Source organism: Papio anubis, chromosome 4, assembly GCF_008728515.1.
Source record: "Papio anubis isolate 15944 chromosome 4, Panubis1.0, whole genome shotgun sequence".
In the NCBI taxonomy this organism is placed as follows: Eukaryota; Metazoa; Chordata; class Mammalia; order Primates; family Cercopithecidae; genus Papio; species Papio anubis.
The window spans coordinates 114154235-114171919 of record NC_044979.1 but is presented as its reverse complement, the minus strand read 5'-3'; the positions used below and the strand labels follow the sequence as shown (position 1 = coordinate 114171919).

The 17685-nt window shown below is 48.9% G+C and overlaps 1 protein-coding gene across 2 annotated transcripts in view; it reads left to right on the top strand.

The window, feature by feature from the left end:
- NUDCD3 (NudC domain containing 3) overlaps window positions 1-17368 on the top strand; it is a 106972-nt gene extending 89604 nt beyond the window's left edge. Inside the window, exons 5-6 of one of the 2 annotated variants that reach the window (XM_009203011.4) lie at window positions 8590-8778; window positions 17200-17368. In XM_009203011.4, the coding sequence (XP_009201275.1) occupies window positions 8590-8778; window positions 17200-17244 (234 nt within the window). In that variant the 3' untranslated portion in view covers window positions 17245-17368. Of the gene's footprint in view, window positions 1-8589; window positions 8779-14839 lie in introns of both variants that reach the window. The other variant, XM_003896041.5, reaches the window with a different exon arrangement.
- Window positions 17369-17685: the final 317 nt, after the last annotated feature.

Sequence of the window (17685 nt, the reverse complement as noted above, 5' to 3'; positions counted from 1 at the left end):
TGCTGGACTTCCATTTCTCACCCTTCCAACAAAGTTAAGCACTGTAGTCTGATTGATCTCCAGTGTTTGTTTGTTTCTTATCATTAAGTACCCAGCCCTGTTCAGGCACTGGGGATAGCTAAAGAGAGTTGAGGGCTTTGCTCTAAAGGTTTGGAGATATCCTGTGAATGTGGGCTTATTTGGGAAAAGGGTCTTTGTAGATATGATTAAGTTAAGGATCTCTCAAGATGGAATCATCCTGGATTATCCAGTGACACCTGTCTGTATAAGAAACAGGAGAAGACAGAGATAGACACAGAGAAGGCCATGTGAAGATGGGTTAGACACGAATGATATAACCACCAAGCCCAGGAACACCTGGAGCCACCAGAAGCTGGAAATGGCAGGAAAGATCCTCCCCTAGAGTCTCTGCAGGAGCGTGACCCTACTGACACCTTGATTTCAGAGTTCTGGCCCATGGGACTGGGAGATAATAAATTTGTATTGCCTTAAGTTGCCTGGTCTGTTGTTCCCTGTTACGGCAGCCCCAGACACCAGTGCAGGTCTCCCATCACAGCACTGTGAGGCCGCATGAGATGAGAAGGATGCAAAGGGATGGCATCCGGAGCTGCACTGCTGCCACCGCCCCCAGCTTCTTGGTTAGAGATTCTGACCTTCTGACCTCCGGGCAGGCCAGTGTAGACATGGCCTTCACTTTCCAGCTGCCTTGCACATAACCTGCTCCTCCCTGTGCCGTGGATCCCACATTAGCCAGCCAGGGCAGGCAGGGGTGGCTGCTAAAACCGTATGACAGTTCTTGCCTCCCTCCCTCCCTCCCACACTTCAGAATGTTAAATGAGACTTCTTGACTCAGGCAAGCTCCTTTCTTGGTTACAAAGATGTAAAATCAGCCGTGGCAACAGCACCAGCTCTTTTTTCCGATAGCTCGTTCAGTCCCCAAAGCTAGGCAGTTGGCATGCGCACCGTCCTCCTTTCTTCCTGTAGTCGGGGGAGCTGACAGGCTGTCCTCCACGCTGCCGTGGGTGGCTGCTCTGCTGCGGGGGCTCTTGGACATGGCTATGCTTGAGATGGTCGTTGTAGCTGTATGTGAGGTGAATGCCATTCCATATACCTCTTCATGTATTGACATGGTGCACACACAAGTCATTTAAAATCAGTGAAATTGCTCTGGAGTATTCTTTGAGGAATTAGACCTTGAAGCTCAGGCTTTAAAACTCATCGTAATATATTTGTTTATGATTTTTGAACCCTGTGAGTGTTTTTGTGCAAGCTGTATCCACCTCCTCCCCCCAATTTAGATTATTTCTCAAAAGTGGAATTCTAGTGTAATTGCAGCCTCTGAGCTGTTGCCGTGGTTCTCCCTTGTGGATGAGTTGTTTCTGGAGTGTTGTTGATGACATTAGCCCTGTATCCCCACATCCCCACCAACAGTGGGCTTTTCATCTTTACTTATCTTTGCTAGTTTACCCAGATACTTCTAGTGTCACTTCTTAGAACAATTGTGAGGATGAAACGAAGATAGGCGGTTTATTGTCTACTTGTCCTCATTGGCAAGCCACCTTCCTGAGTCCCCACAACCTTTCCTGGCCCACTGAGGCCATCTCATGGATTACTTAACATACTTCTTCATAAATTCAGAGTGGGAACTACAGATTAAATTTCCTTAGCATTTTGGCAAGAGCCCAGAGCCTGGAAATTAGTATGTGAATGTAATGTGAGCCCTTAAGCCTTTAGTGCAAATGATGTCTCTAGGGAGAGCCCTTAGTGTTTTTCAGGGGAAATCAGAATCCTTCATCAACTCCAGTAGGGAAGAACTGAAGCTTATGGATTCAACAGAGGGCAGTAGCCCAAGGAAACCTGTTCCAATGTGAGTGGAAGGAATATACTGAGCAGAGCTGGCTAATGGTGCCCTCTTGGTGGCACCATGGACGGGGTGCTGGGCACCCTCGTTTCATGGGGTTGGAGGAAAGGAAGGGAACGCAACTCTGTATTGCTTTGTCGGCCCCATCGCTGGAATACGTGGGCCTTCCAGCCATACTCAAACCACAGCTGGGTCCTATCTGGCCTATACAGTGTCTTAATTTTGTTTCTAATTTTCAAGCTTAAAAAAATAGTTGACAGCATTGAAAATCAGGAGATTGCCCATAACAGTGCTGACTTGTGGCGTGTCCTGAGAAGCTGGATCTGCTCCAGTGTGGCCCACATTCCCCCAGCAGCAGGTGCTGAGCAGGTGCCCTGGACCTCCGCCACGCTGTCGTCTCACCCCATTATCTGCCCTCGTTCCGAGGTGCCTTCCCGGAAGGAACGTCCCACAGCATTCCCATAAGTCTCATTGGCCCAGTCTCGATCACGCGGGCAGCTGTGAGGAGTAAAGTCGTCCTCGCTGGGCACATTGCTTCCCTGAATAGAAATGAGGTTCCGTTACTAAGGAAGGAAAGGGATATAAATGCTGGTGAGTCATCAGCACAGATTGGGGGATGCTGAGGTAAGTTTATTCATGTTGAGGTGGAAGTTTCTGTGAGGACATTTTGGGAACACTGTTCAGCCTGCAGTCTGGGGTCCCTCAGAGAAATGGACTGATTAGAAGTCTGGGACCGGGTAGATAAAAGAGGAACCTGGAGCGTTTCGTTATGCTGGAAAATGATAACGTGCCAGGGAAATGATGGAGCACCATCAAAGTCAAGCAACCTCCACCAACCTTGTCTGAGATCATTTGACACCAACATAATTAAGCATGGTAATGAGTTATAAGCCATTGAGAGACCAGAGAGGCCAGGTATCCAGGGGTCAGTACTGACAGCAATAGATAGATAACTTCATTGCAGAAGAGAAGGTGCTTGCTTCAATAAGACATGTAAACCGCCAGTCAGTGTGGAGGGACTAGGGCAAGAAAGTCAGCATTTCCCAGTCTTTGTGGGAGAGATGGGACCAGGCAGATGCTAAGCGGGGCAGGGTGGAGCAGGGGTGCAGGGGTTCTGGAGAGGAGAGTTTGCAAGTCAATAACTACAGTGGAGAAGAGTCAGACCTCCCTTTGGCCAGGTAACCCGAGTGAACACCCCACCCACTGAGGGCTGTGGATGTTGTGTGCCTGCAGGTGGAACATGTGTGTGTCCAGCTGGGTGTGCACACATGAGTTAATCAGGAGACGTCAGGGAAGGAAAAAGGCTGTGAAAATGTCCCAGATTAAAGAGGACAGGACCCCCAAGATGCAGGAGGGACTCTGAACTGGACCCTGTTCCATAACAAGTAACTTCCTTATCCTTAGGAAATAACTCAGGACAAAGGGCCAAGATGAATGCAACCTATTCTTAAATGGTTCAGAGAAAATATTATGTTATTATATATTATACATACAGCACACATAGAGTGAGAGAGCTGTGTGCAGACGCACAGCTGCTAAACACTTGTATGGGTGTCTTTGTACTTGTCTTATTCTGGTAACTTTAAGCTTAAAATTCTTTCCAAATGTTAAAAAAAAATGAGAAGGCTAATAGGCTAATAAGCACATAAGAAGCTCAAAGTCATAAGTCATTAGGGGAATGCAAGGCAAAACCATGATGAGATGCCCCTAGACACCTCTTAGAAGAGCTGCTAAGAAGGTAGACAGCACCAAATGCTAGATGAGACGGGGCACCTGGTGCTCTTCTGTGCTACTGGTAGGGGTGCAGTGGAGTGGCTAGTCTGGACAGTAGCTGACACCATATGACCCAACACACGCATTCCTGGCTGCTTACCAAGGAGAAATGAAAGCATGCAGATCTCTACAGCAGCTCTTTACCTGATTGCAAAACACTGGAAATGCCCAGGTGTCCACAAACAAGTGTGTAGTCCGCCTGCCATGAAGCACAGTGTGGCTGAACGTCAGAGTCCCCACACTCAGAGGAGTCATGAGATACAGGACTGCACACTGTGTGATTCCACACATGTGACATTTCTGGACACGGACATGCTGGATGGCAAAATGAGCATTGGGCTGAGAGGACTGCTGAGAAGGGGAACGGGGCTTCTGGGATGTGGGTTGACTATAGCAGCAGCTCATGGAGATGTGACCTCAAAAGAGTGAGTTTTACTATGTACATACTATACCTCCACAAACCTGACTTTAAAAAAATAAAATATGCACAGAAAAAAAAACAAAAACAAGTGCAAAACTATCAGACTACTTTTTCAGAGGTGTTATTTTTAGGTAGAAGCCTTTGAACTCCATCCCAGGAACATTGTACCCATGTCCTCTTAGAACTGCATCTTGCACTGGGTGTCAGGAGACAGCCCTGCAAGACTTGTATGCTCTGTACCATTCAGTGGTTTTGAAGGTTAACTACCTGAAGTCATATCTGAGGCATCCCAGAAGCGTTACTCTAAGGAAAGTAGTTAAATGTGGACAGTGATGGCAGAAATAGTTACAAATTAAACCAGTTTATAGAACATGAGAATGTTCAGAGCATAAAGAAGCTTGTCAGCTCAATGACTTAAGAGACATGGGCCATTAAAAAAAAAAGGTCTGGAGTTTGGGAAAAAGAAAGGAATGGGGATCTGCGGGTTGGGGTTATGAGCTCAGAGTGAGAGATGGAATTCTGTAAAGGAGTAGTGTGGAGAGGAATTCTAGGCAAGTCAAGAATGATGTTAGAATGTGCTTGTTTAGGATAATTATCATGTTAATAATATTGTTCATATTGTTTTTACTAATATGCTCATCCTTAGAAAACAGAAGATATTTTAAGGGTACTAAATAAATACTTAACTAAAATTTTGCAACTGAGACCTTGGTCTTCCAGAGCCTTTATATGAACCTTTATAGACAACACCTCAGGTCCTGTTTGCTGCCCCAGTATGGAGGGCAGCCCACTTGGTTACAGTGATGACAGATGGAAACTTGACTGGAGCAGGTCTGGAAGGCAGAGGAGGCAGGCCTGTGTGTTTGTGGTCAGGACAAAGGACCAGTGGTGCTAGCCACACCTGTGGGGATGACTGAAAAAAAAAAAAAGCAGACAATAACAAGTGTTGGTGAGAGTATGGAGAAACTGGAACCATTGTATGCTGCTGGTGGGAATGTAAAGTGGTACAGCTGCTTTGGAAAATAGTATGGTAGTTCCTCAAAAAGTTAACTGTAGAATTATCATATGACCCAGCACTTCTGGGTAAATATGCAGAAGAATTGAAAACAGGGACTCAAACAGATGTTTGTACATCAGTGTTCATAGCAGCATTATTCACAACAGCCAAAAAGTGGGGGCATCTGAAATGTCTGTCAGTTGATGAATAGATAAACAAAATGTAGTTTATCCATACAGTGGAATATTATTCAGCCTTAAAAAGGAATGCAGTTCTGATTCATGCTACAACATAGATGAACATTGAGGAGGACATTATGCCAAGTGAAATAAGCCAGACAAAAACAAACAGATAACTGTATTATTCCATTTGTGTGAAATGTCCAGAACAGGCAAATCTATAGAGGCAGAATCATTAGTAGTTGCCAGGGGCTTGGTGGGGTTGAGGGAACAATCTAGAGGAAAGATTAGAGCAAATGGGGAGTGACTGGTAATTGGCACAGGGCTTCTTTGTGAGGTAATAAAAGTGTTTTGAAACTAGATAAAGGTGATGGTTGTGCACCATTGTGGATATTCTAAATGCCATTGAGTTCACTTTTGAATGGTAAGTTTTGTGTTAAGTGGATTTTGCCTTAATTAAAAATTGTTCAATATAAAGTCGGCTCACATCTCCTCCTAAAATACTTCACTGATGCACATGCATGACGTCTGTGAGTGAGGATGGCCCCCTTGGAGAGCTGCACTGCCCAGCACGGTAGCCACTTGCCACATGTGACAGCTGAGTAAACACTTGACAGGTGGCTCACGTGACTGAATAACTGAATTATTTTATTTTAGTTAACTTAAATTTAAAACCTACTTGATTTAGTTCTTGGAAAACCTTGAATATTTTTGAAACAACTTGGGTATGTGAATGTACTCTTTCAATGTAAATATTATGAAATCTAAACACAGATCAAGTATTTCTGATGAAAAAGTGCAGTGCTCATCTTAATTTTTGTTGGGTTCAAGTGTACTTCTGTGTCCAGAGTACACTTGTGGACACAGAAGATTCGGGGATGTTCCCCTCCTTCCTGTTGGGCAGGTGGCTCATTGTCTTCAGGTCCATCTCCTACTGTGCCCAGGAGCCCTCCACTCTGGGTGTGTGTTTGGACCTGGCCGGTGAAACCATGTGTTGGGGTCTGTGGAGTGCAGAAAGGCCTGGGAGTACCAGCACCGTCCCCTGGGTGGTGTGTAGGCCAACCCCTTGCCCACATGGTGCTGGCAGTGGGCTGTCAGCCCCAGTGTAGCTCTGCTTTGCCTCTTCATGCTGGGCAATCTGGAAAAGGCCCTTACTTCCAAGGGTTTGTCCTTATTTTTAAATACAAAAAATGGTATGTGTGGTAAATGGTAATGGTATGTATTTTACAGGACTTGTGAACGCTAATAAAATAAGTTACATAGATCACAGTAATAACTACTGGTGAAGATAAAAAATTCGTAAAGGATCTCTTCTTTCCAGAGATTTACAGTTCTGTAAGTTCCTCTGAAGTCTTCCCTGGAATAGAGAAAACAACATAGTTCCCTCTTGGAAGGTTTTTCATTGCATCAGCTTGGTAAAGACGAGGTAGAGTTCTTAGTGTTGGGGTCTCTGTGGGTGAGTCAGGTCCCCGTCACACAAACTGTAAAGTCAGCTACAAACCAGCTGAGCAGAGTATCTGGAAATGGAAGATTCATCCCAAATTTAAATTTGGCACTGGCAGAGCAGCGTCATTTACTGGATAGAGTTGGCGTGTAGGGGAGCCACCACCCACTCCCCCTGTTCACCACTCCCCCTATCTGCACTGGGAATGTCAGACAAGATTTCTGGGATGCTGGCTTCAGATCATGATTGCAGGTTTTTGTCTTGCTCTTCCCAGTTCTGGAAAATCTCCACTGTGTGCTCTTCCACACCTCATCAGTGTCCACCGTGTTCGTTAGTAGAGCACATTCTCCGACTTGATCTCTGGGCTCTGCAGGGTCTAGCGCTAAGTACCTTCTATGGTGTGGGTAGGTTTTGGCAGCAGGGGCTTGGAAGTGGGAAGGTAGAAGGTCCAGTGTTAGGACACTGCTCTCTCAAGCCCGTATATGCTGGTGAGTCTCCAGTGCTCCCTCTCAGGGGGACATGGTGTCCTGTGGACTCACTGTGGCCGCTAGGGTGTCACAGTTACCCTGAGTGTGGCTTGGTAGGTTTTACCCACCCAGTCAGTAAGTGTCCTGGTGGCTGCACCTCCATGGATGAGAGCTGCTCTCACTTGCGGGCCCTTTGCTACGTTTTATCCCTTTCTGTGAGCACCTTAGTGGTTTAATATCATCAGAGTCCCATCACACTTGGACATGTGAATGTACTCTTACAATTGTAAATATTATGAAATCTAAACACAGATAAAGTATTTCTGATGAAAAAGTGCAGTGCTCATCTAGGACAAAGTAGACAAACCCACTCTGTTGCTTCTTGGCCACTCTGGTAAGAATTTTGAGCCCAGCCACTGACCACAGCAGATGCAGCCAGTTTTCTTGTTTTCTGTGTCCCCATGACCATTGATAAGGGGGCATGGTGTGGCCAGGGCCCTCCTGTGTGTCCCTGGGACAGGCCAAGCAGCACGGGTCACCTAGGTACATACAGTACCCCTCACGTTTGCTCTGACACCGCAGTTCCAGTTGTCTTTTAAGTTTTTGTGGTAATGACATGAGTCTCACAGACCCCAGCACTGAGAGCTGGATCGTGAGTACTGGTTGCTGCTTCCTTTGACCAAGGGGTGTCTGCGCCATCCCCACAGAGGTGCCCGAGGAGGCCGGGACCACTTTTGGGGTTAGTTCTTGATGGTTGTTCCTCCTTCCTGAGAAGGAAGAACTTTAAGGAGTGGGGCTGGAGGACCCTCTCATGCAGCAAGCTTGGCCCCAGTGAGGAAGACAGGGCGTGGTGCCCTGTCATGGGGTGAGGACTCCCCAGGAGATTCTGTCATGCATTAGGCCGAGCCCTAAGTCTCACAGGTCCCAGCTTACCCCCAAGATAGCAGAATGCTGGGTGTTGCTCTTGGAAGCAAGAGAGATCACTGGAGAGGTAACTGGTTGATAAGAGCTAGGCGGAGCCTTCCATGGCAAGCATGGGGGCAGGCTGGGATGGCCCAGGACAGGTCCTGGTGTGGGGGGTGTCAGTGGTCTTGGAAAACAGCCTTTCTTGATGACAGTGGGCAAGGTGAGCACATGGAACAGACACCGTCCTGAGTATACAGGACCTGCTGAAGAAGGACAAAGGCATCTTCCAGAATGTCAGTCCCCTCAGGTATGCCCCTCCTAGCTCTTCCCTGGGATATGTTAGCACAGTCAGCAAAGGCATTCCCAGGCACAGAGTGTCCTGCCTTGGGTTCTGGCACCCCCTCTTGTCTGTCACCTCCCTTTGTGTAGTTGGTCCTGAGCTTATCCTGGACACCCATCCTTCAGTGGGCTCTGCTCTGTCCCCAACCCTGGACACCTGTCTCAGGTCTCTGACTCAGGTCTCTGTCCTGCTTGTCCCCAGGTGAACCTGAGCAAGGTGGGCGAGTATTGGTGGAACGCCATCCTGGAGGGAGAAGAGCCCATCGACATTGACAAGATCAACAAGGAGCGCTCCATGGCCACCGTGGATGAGGAGGAGCAGGCGGTGCTGGACAGGCTTACCTTCGACTACCACCAGAAGCTGCAGGGCAAGCCACAGAGCCATGAGCTGGTACGAGCACGGCAGTCCTGGAGAGCCCACCCTTTAGGCCCTTGTGCTGGTGACAAAGCTGATAGTGGCAGAGGTGTTGGTGATGACGATGGGGAAGAAGGATGTGTGGACTGGCTTCCTGCCGTGCCCTAGCAAGGAACCTGTCTTACCTGCTCTTGTCCCTGATCACTGCCTCACAGGTGCACTCTGGTCTTTCAGCTGTATTCTCATACCTGGGCTGAGAGCCCAGATAACAGGACCTCTAAGGGTGTCATGAGATATGCCTTGCCTGCACCAGAGCCTGGTAACGTCAAGTGTGTTGATAGCTTTTGTTTGTGCCTCATCTGCACATGTCTTCCCATGAAGAGTCGCTTGGTGGGACGTTTGGTAGAGGAGGGGAGGCAGCCAGGCTGCAGAGCCAGTTTCTGGATGTTGGAGGCCAGCATGTGAAGACTCTGTGATGTCAGCAATGTGTTAGGGAGGAGGAAGAGAAAGGTTCCTCTCTGACCAGTGTAGTGCCCAATGTAGAGTTTGCTCATGGCCAAAGAGAATGATGAATTAGATGTATACATTCTTTCTTCCTATTTTAATAATCCCAAGAGTAACTATTTAGGGACAAAAGGGTTGCTTTCCTCAGATTATTTTTAACTTCCCGTGTCCCATATACCCAGCACGTGGGTTTGGGCCACAGTACGGCAGGGCACACAAACCCAATGCAGCCTTGAGTCGGTGGGAAGGGGTCAGCTGCTGGGCACAGTCTCCTTATTTTCATTCTGTAAACACGGACCACCTCCTCCCGCTGAAGACCACTGATTCATATTTTCTTCTCATTTTGTCTCTTGGAGGAACCTTACCTTGTGGTGTATCTGGATTGTCTTAGACGTGCCTTCCAGTACAGCATGTATTAATACATCATAGGTGGTTCTGCAAGCCCTGTTGCTGTGTGTCGTCCATTCTTGCCTGTTTTCACAGACAAGTGCATCCTGCTCTTATGAGGTCAAGGAGCCTGCGGAGAGGAGTGTCAGCATGTTCTCGTTACCTGGCCCTGCCACACCAGGGGCATGTCCTGAGCACTTAGTACACACAGTTAAGGTGGGATTGACTGACTGCACAGTATCCCTGAAAATACAGTTTGTTTGTTTTTGGGGTTTTTTTCCCCCCCCCACAATAGAGAGATTGAATTTCTGAGATTGTAACTCAGTAGCTTAAGCAGCAGGGATGGGGTTTGACCTCTTATCTGATTTCACACCTTTCTGTCCTTGCAGCCTTGTCCACCCTGGCCCTTGTCTCTGTGGAAGAGAATGTTCCTCTGGGTTTGGCCCCCTTTTCCACCCGGGGCATGGCAAGCTTAAAGGACATCTTTGCTTGGCCTATGTCCGTGCAGAGTTTGAAGCCTCAGGTAGTACTGCAGCACATGCTCAGCTGAGCTCAGCTGAGGTGCTTAGACAGCCAGACCTGCCTGGTTATGGCTCATTCCAGTTATGCTGCATTTGCCTGTGGCCACCACATGAAAGGCCAGCCTTTGAACCTTTGCCCTGTGGGTGGGGCTTCTCATGGTAGTGTTTGGGGATGGGTTATGTGAGGGTCTGCCCACTCTGTGCCCATATTCAGCATTGGGTCCACAGAAGGGCTGAGATGTATTCACGAGTTGACCTTTGGGAGAAAGAGTCTGTTTTGACTGGAGAACATGAACCCAGATGCCCTTTGTGCAGTCTTACCACGTGCCCCTTAGAAGTGTCTTTTTGTGCCACAGGATGGAAGGACTAAGGTCAGGTGGTTCCTTGCATCTTCCCCAGACGCTGACACTGAGTCTTTGTTACAGAGAGATGATAAAAATTATTGTAGTTTAAATGGTATTTGTGCATTTGTCAAAGCCTTGATGAAATTATTGTAGACTTCATCTTATTTATTTATTTATTTATTTTTTGAGACAGAGCCTCGCTCTGTCACCCAGGCTGGAATGCAGTGGCGTGATCTCAGCTCACTGAAACCTCCACCTCCCAGGTTCAAGTGATTCTCCTGCCTCAGCCTCCTGAGTAGCTGGGACTACAGGTGCACACCACCACGCCCGGCTAATTTTTGTATTTTTAGTAGAGACAGGATTTCCCCATGTTGGCCAGGCTGGTCTCGAATGCCTGACCTCAGGTAATCCATCTGCTTTAGCCTCCCGGAGTGCTGGTATTATAGGCGTGAGCCACCACACCCGGCCATTTTTATGTAGACTTTAGCTGTTGAGGCATGAGAGAAGCTAGGATGCTCTGGCTGTTTTTTCCTCTAAGCCCTCATGTTTCCTGTGATTGTATCTCTTACAGAACCTTACATTCAAAAACAAAATAACAGTAATACCTGCTCATCATTGGAGTTGCCAGTAGTGCCAAGGACATGCATAGAGGTGTCAGGGGCTCCATCAGCCTTTTCTTCTTCTTCTCTACATCCTTGCCCCTCCCCTTCCCTCCTTTCTTTCTGTTTCCCTTTTCTTTCCCTTATATCCTTCCCTCTCCTTGACCTTCGTCTCAGTCTCTTTCCCCCATCCTTTATGTTCTGTGCCAAAACCTTGTAACATTGCATAGTCTCACCCCCCTATTGGGCCATGTCGGTGAGGAAGACAGACACAGATCTGCCTTTGTGGTGCTAGGATTCCAGCCATTTTAATCTTAGCTTCTCCAAAGAGTATTTCAGTCCTGCTTTGCAGTCTCATTGATAATCCTCCCCAGGAAGCAGCTGCTCTTGTCTCTCCATTTCTGGAGGCCTAAGGCCTCCTCATTTTGATGGCTTGTTGCCAAGCCCACTGCCCAGGACCAGGAACGGGGAGGTCTGTTCATTCCAGGTAAGCTGAGGCAACTTCCAGGCAGTTCTGGACCTCAGACCCCTACCTAGATCCTCACTGTCAGTCTGGGAAAGGCCAACCTCAAGGGGTGAAAGATGGCAGCAGTACACATTGTATGTAAGCACCATGCACATACATAATTACACACATGCAGCATCGCAGGGTGCAGCTGACATCCCCTTCATGCCCTACTGCCCTGCTCTGAGGGCAATTCAGTGGGGTCATCCTGTTGGTGTCCTCTTGGCAAGCTGTTTTTCTGGTCCCTAGGGCACTGCACAGCTCAGGTGTGGAACAGAAAGTCCCCATGCCCGCAAACAGCTTCTTGTGACCTAGCATTGGGGAGCCCATAGACTGGGCAGCGACCCAGTTAGGAAGGATTCAAAGAACCTTGAAGATGCTGTGGTCCAGTGGAAAGAGCTCTGTGTGTTAAATCGAAATCTGTTCTGCTGTAGACTTGCCATGAGGCACCATCCTAACCCTTGAGAGGATGTGTGTCCCTCCCCAGGGTTAAGTGCCCTGGGAGATCTTCAGCAACATGCAGGAGCCCAGGGCTGGTTGGTGCAGGAGTAGGTCCCAGAGTGACCCTCTCCCTGGGGTTGATCTGCTCCTCAACAGCCAGGGAGCCTCCAGCTCTCAGGCAACAGCTGTAGACAGTAATGAACTGACCTCTCAGGGCTATGGTCGTTCAGAGTGTGTGTCCAAGCACCTGCCTGGTGCTGATACTAAAGTCTCAACTCCTTCCTGGGCTTGACAGTGTCTGGGGCAGGGTCTGCAGCATATGGAGGCTTGCAACACACAGAGATTTCATGTAAAATGTCCTTAGTGACTAGCCTTTTTTTAAAAAATCAAATGAGGAAACAGACATAGAAGGTAGGTACATGCCCTTGTGTGGCCTCATGTAGCAGGTTAGCCACATTTTATTCAGGCGTCCTGAGGGGTACCTCACAGGCAGAGGGACTATCGTGAGAGTTAGGGGGCCGGAGTTGCTTCGCTGGGATCACCAGGCTTCGCTAAGGAGAGAGAATGGAAACAGGGCCAGGTTCTCCTGTCAGCCTCCATCTGCCGTTCACGTCGGCATAGTCACAGTTACCAGCGTGCTCTGGCATTGATGCCCATTTATGGTGTGAACTCAGAGTTTTCTAAATTTGCCAAGATTTCAAATTGTGCTTCTAATGCCACAGATGCTGTGTATTTTGAAGCAATTTTATTTTGAAATGATAATACTTTTATTGTTTTAAATTCTTTGGTGTCACTAACCTTTTTCCACAGTTATCAAATTTAAAACCCTTCATCTTTTCCCTAATTTAATTTCTTTCGAGCAGGATTCTCCCATCTAGAAAGAGAATGTGGAATGTACAGGTGCCATTGCTCTGTCTGTGCTGAGATGTGTCTGTGTCTAGATCTCTTCAGCCTGGTAGGATTCACCCTAACGTTAGTAATTGTGACATCTCATAGGCAGATAGCTTTAGCATAGTCTCTGGTCATAAGAGTGAATTTGGTGACACACAGGAAGGCCTGCTCTCCACTTTTGCCTCAGGAAAGGTCTGAATGCTGATCTTGGCATCCTAGGCTCCCTCTATTTAAGATCAAGTCTACTAATCTGCCCTTTGCACTCTGGGAATCCTACATCGGGCCCTCATCCAGCAACCCGGTTCCCAGGGTGAGAGTGTGGTGGCTGCAGGGCTCTGCAGCTGTCATTTGCCCTACAGCTGGCTGGGATTCTGTTGAAAGGTTCAGAGGCTTTGTGCAGCCGCCTGCTGAAGTCATCCATTCTTATGTTTGGTTGAGACTATGCAGCCTCACACTTCCAGTGGGCAGAGGTGTGGGCCATGCTTTCAGGGCTGTGCAGAGGGGTCTTCATGTAGTCTTCTCTGCACCCACAGCCACTCCATGTGAGCTGCAGTACTTGTTCTCAAAATGGTCTTTCCAAAGTCTCTAATGTGAGTTGCCTGTAAGAAATTGATAGTAATGTCAATTCATCCCTAGTATATAGTATGTGTCTTTGATATGCTTGTTGTTGCATCACTTAGGTTTTAAAAAATGAAAAAGAAGCTGGGTATGGTGGACTGCACCCGTAGTTTTAAGTACTCAGGAGGCTGAGGTGGGAGGATCGCTTAAGCCCAGGAGTTTGAAGCTGCACTGAGCCATGACCACACACTGCACTCTAGCCTGGGAAGCAGAGTGAGACCCTATCTCTAAAAAATAAAAACAGGAAAAAGAAAACCCTCTTGTTAGGAAGATTTTGTTTTATTTAAGGAGAAGCCCTGGTGCTGAGAATCCCACAGCCTCATTTTCTGGGCCTATGCTACCGGGTTTTCTGCAGCAGGGACTGTGGATCATATTGGTAGAATAACTACTGGCCCTGCACGGTCTCTTTTGTCTCTTGTGGTCAGAAGGTCAGAAGGAAGGAGAGATCATCCCCAGCCCTCAGTGTACTCATGGTGGCCAGGTGAGGAGGGCAGATATGGAGTCCCTATGAGGAGAGAGGGCCTGCCAACTCAGGTACAGATGCTTCCCTCAGGGTCCAGTCTTCCTGATGTCTCCTGCCATGGCCACACACTCAGGCTTGCTTCTGATCCTTGGAGGCTAGATAGTTCCAGAATAGCCACATGTTGGCCAGGGCTTAGTCAACCAGCTCTGACTGCATCTGCAAGGATGCAGTGGGGAATTCCTGACTGGCGGGTCTACCACTGGACATTCTGAGGTCTTTTCCTCCGTGCCACATCCTCAGTCAACCGTGGATTGTCTGATGATATAGTTCTTGATGCTGATACCTGGGGTGCTAGGGTACCTCCTCTGCACACCTTAGTCATGACTCAGGTGGGGCTTGAGCACTTTCTCTACGCACCTTTTCTACAACCCCGGTGGGCTGGGACACTCCCTCTTCGTGCCTTAGTCAGTACCTGGTGGGACCATAGACGTTGCAGGCTGTTTGGAATTTGGACAGAGATCCTGGTGGAAAAGGGACAAGATGAACCATAAAGAGGAGCCAGTGCTTTGCTGGGGACAGAAGATGAAGGGTTAGAAATTCAGTCTGTGGAGCACAGTCTTGCAGAGAAATTGGCAGGCACCCAGTACCTCCCTTGGTTGAAGGCTGCTCCAGGGTAGTACGGTTCTCTGGGAGCCGGTCTTGCCAGGCAAGTGCCTGAGCCCTGAGGAAGCAGGAAGGCTCTCTGCCTGCAGTCAGAGTCTGCTCTGGGAGAAAGTACACAGTGCCTTTTGATCCCCTTTAATCTCTCTATTTTCTGTTTGTAGAAAGTCCATGAGATGCTGAAGAAGGGGTGGGATGCTGAAGGTTCTCCCTTCCGAGGCCAGCGATTCGACCCCGCCATGTTCAACATCTCCCCGGGGGCTGTGCAGTTTTAATGACCAGAAGGAAAGGAAACCCTCGCCGGTGGGGAGGCAGAGCCTTATCCTCGGCCACCCTCCTCGGCTCCCTGCGTTCCAGGGACTTGCTCGTCTTGTTTACCCCTAACCATCCTTTCTTTCAAGGGTGAACCAGGCCTTCCACCCTGACCTTGCATCTCCAGACTGTTGCAGAGAAGGTGCGGGGCCAGCTGCTGTGTGGTGGCCGCTGTGGCTGACGCTGAGTGAAGGTGTTTGAAATGCAGGAGAGGATATCCCAGCAAATTGGGATCACATGCTTTTGTCTCCACAGCAACCAGCCACTGCAGGCAGCATGTCTTTCCTCCCCTGCTCCCTGCTTGCTGTTGTTTTGACGCTATTCTGCTTGCATGTCTTCTGGTTGGGATGTGGAGTTGTTGCTGGGCTCTCAGGCGAAGCTGAAGTCATTGAAGTGTGTGAAGCTCTGTGCTTGCATGAGGGCGAGCAAGGAATGGCTGTGCCTGGGGCTGCTTTGGGAAACTCTTTGCCCCTTGACCTCTTTTGGGAGCATTCACGTGGTCTTCTTGCTCATCCCTTTATAAATGTGCTTTGCCTGCCTCAGCCTCATGGTCAGAGCAGTGGAAACTGGAGCCCTGTTTGCACATTCTAGTTGTTGGGAGAAAGCCCGGGTTCTGGGCTCAGGTCCAGATGCAGCAGGGATTCTGTTCTCTGACTGTGGCGACCTTGCTTTGGTTCTTGTTGAAGTGAACCAAGCCCAGCCACCACGCATGGCATGCTGTGCTTGGCTCCCCATAAGACGTCCTCTTTGGGTGCACGGTGTCAAAGCGTAGGCAGGAGTGGAGAGCTGGTGCCCTCAGGAGGAGACCACAGCATGTTCATCAGCTCATCAGCAGAGCACAACAGCCACAAGTCCTGAGAAGCTTTGACCTTGAGGGGCTTCTAGGAGAAGTGGAATTTCTGCATGGGGCGTGAAGGCACACTGTCCCACCACAACTGAACCAGAAGAGAGTGAAGACTCCCCCCTTCCCATCCTCTGTGCCAGGTGTCAGACTGCGCTCCCTGGAACTTATGGCCCGATCTTACCTGTTGTCTAGGGACTGGTCACTGCCTCAGGAGCCCCAAGCCTATGCCCTGAGCCATGGCTGCTGACTGACTCCAGCCAAGGTGCAAAGATGAAATTATGGGATAGGGCCTCAGGCCTGTGTTCCAAGTACTCACAGGGGCTCTGGGTGCCCATCGCCGGGAGTATGGTTCAGCTACCACCGGCACTGCCCATTTGCCTGTCTCTCAAGCTCAGAGCATGGATGAGCCGCACAGCAGAGCAGTGCACCCTGGCACCATGCACGGCCAGCAAGAATCAAGGCCTGCAGATGCTAAGAGAGCCTATTGTCAGGGGAAGGACCCCACCCCTGCACACACTCTCTATGGATACTTGGGTTGTGGGGGCTGTCTTGGAGAGTAAGTTTGTGGTTGGTTTCTGGTTTACAGTGGTGGCTGACACCCCTTGTAAGAAAGCATTCCTGGGAAGTCTTCTGTGGGTCCAAACATGTTGCTCCATCATCACGCGAGAGCAGAAGGCCCTAGATACCCCCTTTGGAATGTGAGAGCCTTGTTGTCTGATACTTGCCACTGAGCTGGTGAAGCCCCTCTAAGGAGATCTCGACCCTGGGGAGCAGAACTCTTGTCATCTATGAGGGGTCCTTCTGAGAAAGACTCATTTTTTTCCTGGAGTTCTTCCCATCGAGGTCCTAGGATTTGCACACCACTGTCCCATAAGAGCTTTCCTGCCTAATGAAAGGAGGTCTTGTGTGTGTCTCCTCTCATCTCTGTAGTTCCCGAGTTGGCCCCCATTGCAGCCCCACCCTGTGGGTAGTCTTCCAGAAGTGATGCAGTGGTGTGAGATGCCCTACACCTTGTTATTTGGGAGACTTTGAGAGTCACTTCCATGGTGACCAGTGTTTGTTTTGCCTGATTTTGTATTCTGTGTTGCATTTCTCCCCACTCCCTGCCCTGCTTTAATAAATGGCAAACCAATGTCTAGGAAGAATGACTGAGGGGCAGTATTAGGTATTGGCCCCATGGCAGGAGCAGCCACTTGCATCTGGTCCCGGTGCCACACTGCAGTGCTTGGTGTGGTTGTGGAGCCTGTCCCTGCACTCCTTGCTCCCGTTGAGCCATGCTGTTTGGTGGGTGATTCTCTGCCCTGAGCCACCACTCTGGACTGCTCCAGTCTCCAGAGCTGGCACACCCTGCCTGTTTTCTCTTTTTAGACACAACAGCCGCAGTTTGGCCAGCCACTAAGTCCCACCAGCTGAGGTCCGAGGAAAGTGGGGTGACTCATTTCCCTTGTCCAGGGCCCCAGGAGAGTGAGGTGTCCAGCCTGCAAAGCTGTTCCAGCTCCTCGGTGTTGGTTTGCAATAAATCGGTATTTAAGCAGTTCTGGGTCTGCGTGTGACATTTGCTGCTGAGACAGTTCTGTCTGTGCATGGTCATTATTGTTATATTCTGGCCTCGGGGTCCCAGGCCAATGTACACAGCAAACACCAGCGTGGGGAATTCTTAGGGGTTGTTTCCCATCTGGTCTGAGTGCACTGGGCAAGATCTCAACACAGCTTTAGAAATCCTGTAAGATTTTGATTAGTGAGGAGAAAAAGAATGTAGCTATAGATCTTACATCCTTTCAAACAGGTTCTGGAATTCTGTAGTTACCGGAAAGCTTAGGGTGAGTGCAGAGTTGGGAATGATTCCACTGGAGG